At 41.0% G+C, this 9758-nt stretch overlaps 1 protein-coding gene across 1 annotated transcript; it reads left to right on the top strand.

The window, feature by feature from the left end:
• Positions 1–313: 313 nt before the first annotated feature.
• LOC117809780 (receptor-type tyrosine-protein phosphatase beta-like) lies at positions 314–8660 on the top strand (the record flags this gene model as incomplete). Its single annotated transcript, XM_034679279.1, has 6 exons — positions 314–651; positions 2845–3274; positions 7091–7210; positions 7443–7583; positions 7666–7923; positions 8391–8660. Coding segments are annotated over exons 1-6 (1282 nt in total), but the record flags the coding sequence as incomplete, so codon positions are not given.
• Positions 8661–9758: the final 1098 nt, after the last annotated feature.

Here is a 9758-nt window from a genome sequence, read left to right as displayed (position 1 = left end):
TGGAATGAATCTCACGTCTCTATTTTTAACATCTACCTGTGATGTTGGAGCCGACAGGTGAGCTGATATTGTCACTGCTGGTTTATTTATATCCTGCTCCCAGGCTGGGTTTGTAGTCGTGCCTTTGCGGTGACTCACAGAGCTGTTGGCTTGATTGAGGAAGTCCGTTAGTGACTCCCAAACTCGACACTATAGACTTGGACAGACAGACGGGCAGGAAGAGAGACAGACAGATGGTGAGACGGGGAGGGGACCCAGGGGTGGAAAGGCTGAGTTTGAAGTCTGAGAGGGTTGAGTTCAGGACTGACGTGAGACTGAGAAGATCGGAGGGAACAAATTGAAGACACTTCTGGAAGAACTGGAAACTATTTTTGTCAGATCTGGGATTTATTCTTGTTTCCAAATTGGAAAAAGGACATTTAACACATTGTTATTTGTTTTATCTTAAAGCTCTATTTTCCTGTGCTGAAGAACTGAAATACAACGATCCTGGGATATTATCTGCTGGAGTCGGTGAATGTAAACTCATCTTCAGCCTCAGGATTATGTTGGTGCGTGCTCGCTCTGAGGATCTGAAGGAGGATCAAAATGCTGAAATGTAAAGTTCAAAGTTATTTCTGCTGCCTGTGGTTCACCTCGCTGCTGCTCCAGGTGAGTTTCTATATTTTACATTTTGATTATTCATGTAGAAAATCAATTTTGAGCTTTATTGTCCATTGTTTTCTAAGATTTAAAAGGCTGCTGTTTTTCATCTCAAAGGATTTCACTTGTTCATTTTAAATATAACTTTTTTCACTTCTGTCTTTAAAATTGAAGAACTGGCTTCAGTGTGTAAACAACCTTTAATTTTCTCATTTAACCTGGAAATTAACTTTTACAAAGATTAGCCACGACTACTTTAAAAACAACTCCTATTTAATATTAGATATTGATTTATTTTCTAATGCAGCGGCAGCACACTGCGTCACAGCGATTATTATGGTCTATCAGTGTTTTTAGATTAACTCTAGATCCAGGGTCTGCTAGATCCACCAGGGTCAGGTAATCCAGCTCACTCGGTCCAACTGGATTGGATTGAGTTGAATCAGATACAGACTTTGAGGATTACCAAATCTAGATTAGTATTGCTGTTTATGGGGACATACTACAGTCTTTGTCCACAGGGGGGCGCTGAAACCCAAACAAAGATCCTCACAGTTTTGACTTGGATATTTTTTGTCATATTTTTGGGTGAAACTTTTTCTGAATACTAAATCTGTTAGTTTTTTCAAAAACAGAAATTTACCTCATCTACTTTGTCATAACATTAATTCAGCGTTTGTGCTAAGCTAGGCTAAATAAGACATGTCTTTATTAACATATAGAAAAAAGAGGATTTCCGTCCCAATAGTTTCAACATTGAAAGCACATTTATTATTTTCATCCCCCTGAAACGGACTCGTCGTGATCTCTGGGTCGTGTCAGCAGCGTTGTTTGTCTCCGTCCTCCCTGAACCTCATTATCAGTGACGAATAGTTTCACGTCCTGTTCTGCTTTCCAGGAGAAAAGGTTATTGAGTTCAGAATGACTGTTATCACTCGCTGCACACACAGGGACATCTAAAAGGTCGAAGGTCAGGTGAACAGTTCAACCCAAAAAAAGTGATAAAAACTCACAAATAGCCGCAGCTGATGATGATTCCTGCAGAATCACAAAAGAGTTATCATTAAAGCTGTTGCAAGTTTTTATTACATTTTTGTTTTACAAGATTAAATCAAAACTAATTTCTGGGTTTTATTTCCAAACCTAAATATTAATCTTTGTTCACAGAAGTTCGAGGTCAGCAGTTAAAGAGCTCGTAAAGTGAGCAGAGTAGATCAGCTGAGAGAAGAACACTAAATACATAAATACATATCATAAATATAAACACAGTCTGCTGATTTACATCAACTGAGAGAAGAACACTAAATACATAAATACATATAAATATAAACACAGTCTGCTGATTTACATCAACTGAGAGAAGAACACTAAATACATAAATACATATAAATATAAACACAGTCTGCTGATTTACACTTATTCTACTTCTTGGTACAGAACTGACTCTGGATGCTTTAGCCTAGCTTAGCATAATGACTGGAAACAAAGGGAAAGCCTGTTTTGATTCAAAGTTAAAAAAAGTTCACCCCATGTCTAAAGTTCAGTGATCCATTATTAAAAGTCTCGTTCACCATCACATACTGTATTATATTTATATGATTAATATTATAAACTTATATTAAAAAAAATCTTTTGAAAAAAATCAAATACAATTTTAAAACTGAATTTGACATTTTTTTGTACTAGTTTTTAACATTTTTTAAGGAAGTTTTGTTTTGAATTTTGACATTTTAGCCCATTTCAAAATTTCAGTTAAAACCTGAAAATCAGGTGACAAATATGTTTCTAATTTTCAGATTAAAACTTATATTTCAAACGAAGAATCACATTTACTCTATTTCTTTTTTAAATGTAGGCTTTACTACAGAAACAAGAATATGTATGCGGTTTTTTAACATTTTCATTTTTGAGAAAAATATTCACAGCAAACATGATTGAAAATTGTTAAAGTTCAGAGTGTAATTTTTAAATCAAAGAATAGAAGCACTCCTTTGTTGGTCTCTGTTATTAAACTGAGGTTAAACTTCAGAACGGGGCTCTGAGTACCTTAGTAGGGTCAGGGAACCAGTCCAGGATGGGTATTTAATATAACAACAGACACAAAAGTCAGGATCACAGATTTACAAATAACATCAACTTCAGAAGTCTCTTTATTATATTTAGTTCTTCATCTTCCTAACTTCACTTTCTTTTTCCTGTCAGGATCTGAGCAGAGCAGCTCCGGCAGAGAGCCAGTCCGCCCCTTGTAGCATCTCTGTGTCTGAGCCAGAATCCAACCTGGACTCCATCTCTCTAACCATCAACACACCCGGACACGACTGCTCCTTCACCCTCACGTCTCCTGACACAGGAGCAGACGGCGCTGAGTGTAAGAACAGAATAACGACGAGTGGACATGAGGAGGTAGAGACGAATGAGATCAAAGAAAAGGAGCACACAGAGGAGGAGGTGAAGGAGGAGAAAGAAGGGAACTATCTGGGGACCAATCAGCTAGGAGTTGAGGATGGAGGTAACAAGGAGGCAGGAGGTGTTTTCACGTGTGTGTTGGATCACCTGGAGCCAGGAACCGCCTACCTGCTGCAGGTTCAGTCTCAGAAAGACGAGGAGACCATCAACATCACCGTGCACACCCGTGAGTCCAAACATCCCCGTACTACTCTAACGGACTCTAACGGACTCTAACGGACTCTAACAGACTGTAACAGACTGTAACAGACTGTAACGGACTCTAACGGACTGTAACTGACTCTAACAGACTGTAACAGACTGTAACAGACTGTAACAGACTGTAACGGACTCTAACGGACTGTAACGGACTGTAACTGACTCTAACAGACTGTAACAGACTGTAACAGACTGTAACAGACTGTAACAGACTGTAACGGACTCTAACGGACTGTAACTGACTCTAACAGACTGTAACAGACTGTAACAGACTGTAACAGACTGTAACAGACTGTAACAGACTCTAACGGACTGTAACAGACTGTAACGGACTCTAACGGACTGTAACTGACTCTAACAGACTGTAACAGACTGTAACAGACTGTAACAGACTGTAACAGACTGTAACAGACTCTAACGGACTCTAAAGGCTGATTTATACTTCTGCGTCAGCCCCTACGCAGCAGGGGCTGACGCGGACATGAGCCCCACATACTTCTGCGTCGATGTGTCCGTGTCGCGCAGCAATTCTCCTCCGAAACGCTTGAGGGCAGTGTGGTCTCTCTGATAGCCGGTCGCCTGCTTCCGGTCCTGCTACGATCTCTGTTTACTTTTCCACATCGATTCAGAGCGTGTTCTGTTAATCTACAGCTGATACATGTTGCTGTTTATCATACAGACATGATTACATGAAGAATAGAGAGGAGGAGATGAAATACACGGCCGATGTGTGGCCGATGTCCGGGATCCGGGAAGTGCTGTGAATGCGGGAAAGACAAAGCCGTCGAGCGGACCAATCACAGAGCTTGCGGTCCGACTCTAACTGACTGTAACAGACTGTAACGGACTCTAACGGACTCTAACAGACTGTAACTGACTCTAACAGACTGTAACTGACTGTAACTGAGTCTAACAGACTGTAACTGACTCTAACAGACTGTAACTTACTCTAACAGACTGTAACAGACTGTAACAGACTGTAACGGACTGTAACGGACTCTAACGGACTGTAACTGACTCTAACAGACTGTAACTGACTGTAATGGACTCTAACTGACTGTAACAGACTGTAACTGACTCTAACAGACTGTAACAGACTGTAACTGACTGTAACAGACTGTAACTGACTCTAACAGACTGTAACAGACTGTAACTGAGTCTAACAGACTGTAACTGACTCTAACAGACTGTAACGGACTCTAACGGACTCTAACAGACTGTAACGGACTGAACCTTCTCTGGGTAGTGTCGCAAAGTCCTCGTACACAGGCGCAGTTAGATCTTTATTTTTATTCACGCTTCTCTAAGTTTTCCTTTCAATTAAAACATGAAGCTGAAGAAGCTGAAGAAGCTGATGAAGCTGAAGAAGCTGATGAAGCTGATGAAGCTGAAGAAGCTGATGAAGCTGATGAAGCTGAAGAAGCTGATGAAGCTGATGAAGCTTAATAAGCTGATGAAGCTGATGAAGCTGAAGAAGCTGATGAAGCTGAAGAAGCTGAAGAAGCTGATGAAGCTGCACTCAATAAGCTACACTACAATACCTGTCCTATAACACAGAGTTATACTGAGCTGTACATTTAAAACACACACACATATGGAGATACACACACACATGCACACACAGAAACATGGCGGCGAGGACAAACTTCCTTTAACAGGCAGAAACCTCGAGCAGAACCAGACTCATGTTAGACACACATCTACTGAGACAAGTCTGGAGAGAGGGATAGAGGGAGGTGAAGAGAGAGAGAGAGAGAGGAGAATGAGAGAGAGGGATAGAGGGAGGTGAAGAGAGAGAGGGAGCGGTGACTGCACTCTGTGGAGTCACAGATTTTAAGATGTCTGCTTCAAAGACTAACATGTTGCTTTAGATTTAATAAAAGTGAAACAGACTTCATGGTATTGACGGCGTTCGGCCACTGATACGGTGAAATAATCTGACTTTAATTTCACATATTTAACTACATCTTTCTACGTTTGACTGAAGGAACTTTACTCAGTGATCATCAGAGTCCGTTCAGATAGTTTTAATCCTTCACAGACGTTTGGAATGAAAACAGACTCGACTGGTCTGTTCACCATGTTCAGTCAAAGATTGTTTTCTGTTCTCTTCTATTGTTTCCATCTCCTCTGACCTCTCGTCTTTTGAAGTACAAGAACAAAACACGACATCCGTGTTGTGTTGAGTCTTTGTGTGTGTGTGTGTGTGTGTGTGTGTGTGTGTGTGTGTGTGTGTGTGTGTGTGTCTCAGCGTGTCTCAGAGTTAATGTCATGTAGCTTCCCCTCTCTGGAGCTCTGTGATTAGCGGCAGGAACCACAGTCCTGCTGAGAGAGAGTGATAGAGCCCAAACAGTACATGTGTGTTAGTAAGCGTGCGTGTGTGTGTGTGTGTGTGTTAGTGTGCGTGTGTGTGTGTTAGCATGTGTGTGTGTGTTAGCGTGCGTGTGTGTGTGTTAGCATGTGTGTGTGTGTGTGTGTGTGTTAGCATGTGTGTGTGTGTGTCTCCATGCTGGCGGGCGTCCAGAACAGAAGTTGGACCCTCAGTGTGTATTTCCATCGTGGGCAGAGCTCCGGGTTCAGACATTTCCTCCCTCCATTGTTTCTTTGTTCTGTGGGAAGCACTGGGAAAGGTGTGTGTGTGTGTGTGTGTGTGTGTGTGTGTGTGTGTGTGTGTGTGTGTGTGTGTGTGTGTGTGTGTGTGTGTGTGTGTGTGGTTGACGGGAGGAAACAGGGTGTTACTGCGCCCATTTGAGTCCTGAAGGTAACCCTCCCAGCAATGCAAACACTTTTTCTTCTTCTGTGGTGTTTGGTGGTTTCTTATCTCTTGAGGCACTTTGACCTGAGGTGGTCACATGACCTCTTAGGATTGTTTTGAAGTGTTTTCATAGTTCGGTCGGCCGTCATAGTTTCTTTGAATATTCATTGATTAAGCTGTTAATAATTTTCATCCACTCATAAAGCGTTTACGCGTTCAGCTGAATATGACGGACACATTGAACCGTTAGCATCATCATTTCATGTTAGCACATATGGACCCGTATCAGTTCTTGTATTGACCTTGATAGTGCCTGGATTGCAGTATTGGGTATTGGCAATATCACCCCCACCCTCGGCTTCAGTTACACTTTCCATCAACAGGAGAATTATTTCTAACACGTACACATCTTTAAAGTATCTCAGCTAGACGGTCCAGGTCCACAGTCCATCCTCTGAATACAAACCAGTCCTAACATGTAAACTGATTCAAATATGTCTGGCAAGTTAAGATGTATTTCCTCCCTCAGTGTAAAAACTCAGCTGGTGTTGGAGAAACATCAGCAGTCGGTCTGAAAGCTGGCTCCGAGTGTTTGTTTGTCTCACTTTGGCACTCTGAGCTGAGATGTCGCAGCCTGATAATATTGTTTGACCTCAGTTTGAAGCACCAGTGGCGACACAGAGGCACTAACACTCAGCGAGGCATTGTGGGAAAATAAACAGTAAAGGCTTGAAGAGAAGCAGGGGAGTGGGAGTGTTTTTTAGCCTGAGTGTGTCAACAGGACTCCAACAGAGCGTTTGATGGCAAGGCCACAGCTCCAGGGATGGTTTTCCTGCTGAAACTTTCCTGCTGTTCCACCGAAGCTCACGCTAAAAACAGATAAATCATGTTAAAGGAACAGCTCGAAACACGGGGAGGGGGGATGTCCACTGTCTTTGTGTGGAGTTAGGCTGACGAGCATCCTCTTTAGGGGTCTAAATGATGGTTTTAGGACCACTTCTCTGACAGGAATTGTGTGTTTATCATCAGGGCCGTCAGCAGTGAGCGGCCTGTCAGTGACCTCCAGGACCGGCAGCAGCCTGGGCCTTTCCTGGCAGGCTGGCCCAGGGAGGACGCAGCGCTTCAGGCTGCAGCTTCAGGATCACACCGGTACGTCTGTCAACAACAAGAAATGTAATAAATGACGACGACAGGATGTGAACTAACCCTTCACGTTTAGCCATCGACTGTTTCTCGTGACAGCTTTCCAAAACATTTAGAGTGGCCCTTCTGATTGGCTGCAGTAAGGACCTACATAAACCCCGCCTCCTCCATGATTACCGAACAACATGAGTAAAACTATCACCGTCCTAAAAGTCATGGTACCCTCTGTTTCTGTCAGGTCTGCTGAGGAACGAGACATTAGAAAGCACAACAACCCAACACACGGTCGCCCACCTGTCACCTGGATGCCTGTACAATATAACCATGGTTACAGAGGCAGGTGGACTGCAGAACAGCCTGACGATGGAGACTCAGACAGGTATAAAAAAAGAAAGAAGAGGAAGCAGAAAAGAAAAAGAAGGGATTAACGGAATAAATAAGTCTTCTGATTTTCTTTCTAGTTCCTGCTTCTGTCACCAATCTCACCGCCAACAGTAACAGAACAAGCATCCTGCTGTCATGGCAACAACCTGAAGGCGACCTGGACGAGTTGGATGTGAGCGTCTCCACTAATGGCACAGGCCTTAAAGAGATAACTCTTCCTCCGGACGCCACGGAGGTATCAGTAGACCAGCTGACCCCAGGCTCGGCTTATCATATCATTGTGATAACCAGGGCTGGGAAACTAAAGAACCAATCAGAGCTCAGCGTCAGGACAGGTGAGGCTGTCTTTATCTCATCCCTTTCTTTTCAAACTTGTATTCTTATTTTCTCAGTTTTTTTATTTCTTTAGCAGATTTTATATTATTTAAATTGTTTTTCTCTTTTCTTTTTGTTTCTTTATTCAGTTTTTCTTTTTATCACCCCTGATTTTTCTTTGTCTGTCTTTTTTCACTCCTTTTTGTTTTTTATTTACCTTTTTATCTTTTCCATTCAAAATATATATATATTTTTTTTATTCCTTTTCTTTTTGTTACTTTTTACTTGAAGGTCTTTTTAAAACTATTTTAATATTTTAAACATTTGTCTTTTGACTTTCCTTCATACAGAATTATTATTTTCACCTTTGGTTCTCTTTGGCTTTGTATTTCCTGTTTCCATAATCTTCCTGAGCTTTTTTATTTTCCCGTTCTTCTTTTATTATTTATTTTTGTTTGTTGATATTTTGTCTTTCTTTTTTCTCCAGCTCCGGCAGCAGCATCCCAACTCTCAATGTCCCCTTCCTCTAACGATGGTGGCCTCGTCTTGTCTTGGACGCCCCCTGCAGGCCACTGGGAGAGCTACAGGGTCTCTCTGTTTGATGGATCCCTGCAGTTAGTCAGCGTCGCTCTGGATCAAGAGACAGTGACCTTCAGCTTTCCTGGGACGGGACTAATACCTGGAAAACTTTACAGAGCAGAGCTGGAAGTGGAGAGTGGAGGACTGAAGGCCGAGAGCAGCTGTGAAGGGGCAACAGGTACTGCAGGAAGATATGACTCAAATATGAACATGTTCATGTAACTGTACTCAGAGATGAGATATATATATATACTCAGAGAGGAGATATATATACACAGAGAGGAGATATATATACTCAGAGATGAGATATGTATACTCAGAGATGAGATATGTATGCTCAGAGATGAGATATATATACTCAGAGATGAGATATATATACTCAGAGATGAGATATATATATACTCAGAGATGAGATATATATACTCAGAGATGAGATATGTATGCTCAGAGATGAGATATGTATGCTCAGAGATGAGATATATATACTCAGAGATGAGATATATACTCAGAGATGAGATATATATACTCAGAGATGAGATATATATACTCAGAGATGAGATATATATACTCAGAGATGAGATATATATACTCAGAGATGAGATATGTATGCTCAGAGATGAGATATATATACTCAGAGATGAGATATGTATGCTCAGAGATGAGATATATACTCAGAGAGGAGATATATATACTCAGAGATGAGATATATATACTCAGAGATGAGATATATATACTCAGAGATGAGATATATATACTCAGAGATGAGATATATATACTCAGAGATGAGATATATATACTCAGAGATGAGATATGTATGCTCAGAGATGAGATATATATACTCAGAGATGAGATATATATACTCAGAGATGAGATATATACTCAGAGATGAGATATATATACTCAGAGATGAGATTATATATACTCAGAGATGAGGATATGTATGCTCAGAGATGAGATATATATACTCAGAGATGAGATATGTATGCTCAGAGATATGTATGCTCAGAGATGAGATATATATACTCAGAGATGAGATATCTACTCAGAGATGAGATATATGTACTGAGATGAGATTATATACTCAGATGAGATATATGTACTCAGAGATAAGATATGTATGCTCAGAGATGGAATGTATACTCAGCGATGAGATATATGTACTGAGATGAGATATATATACTCAGAGATGAGATCTATGTACTGAGATGAGATATATACCTCAGAGATGAGATATATATACTCAGAGATGAGATATATGTACTGAGATGAGATATAT

This window comes from Notolabrus celidotus, unplaced genomic scaffold, assembly GCF_009762535.1.
Source record: "Notolabrus celidotus isolate fNotCel1 unplaced genomic scaffold, fNotCel1.pri scaffold_429_arrow_ctg1, whole genome shotgun sequence".
NCBI lineage: Eukaryota > Metazoa > Chordata > Actinopteri > Labriformes > Labridae > Notolabrus > Notolabrus celidotus.
This window is presented reverse-complemented; position numbering and strand designations above follow the sequence as displayed.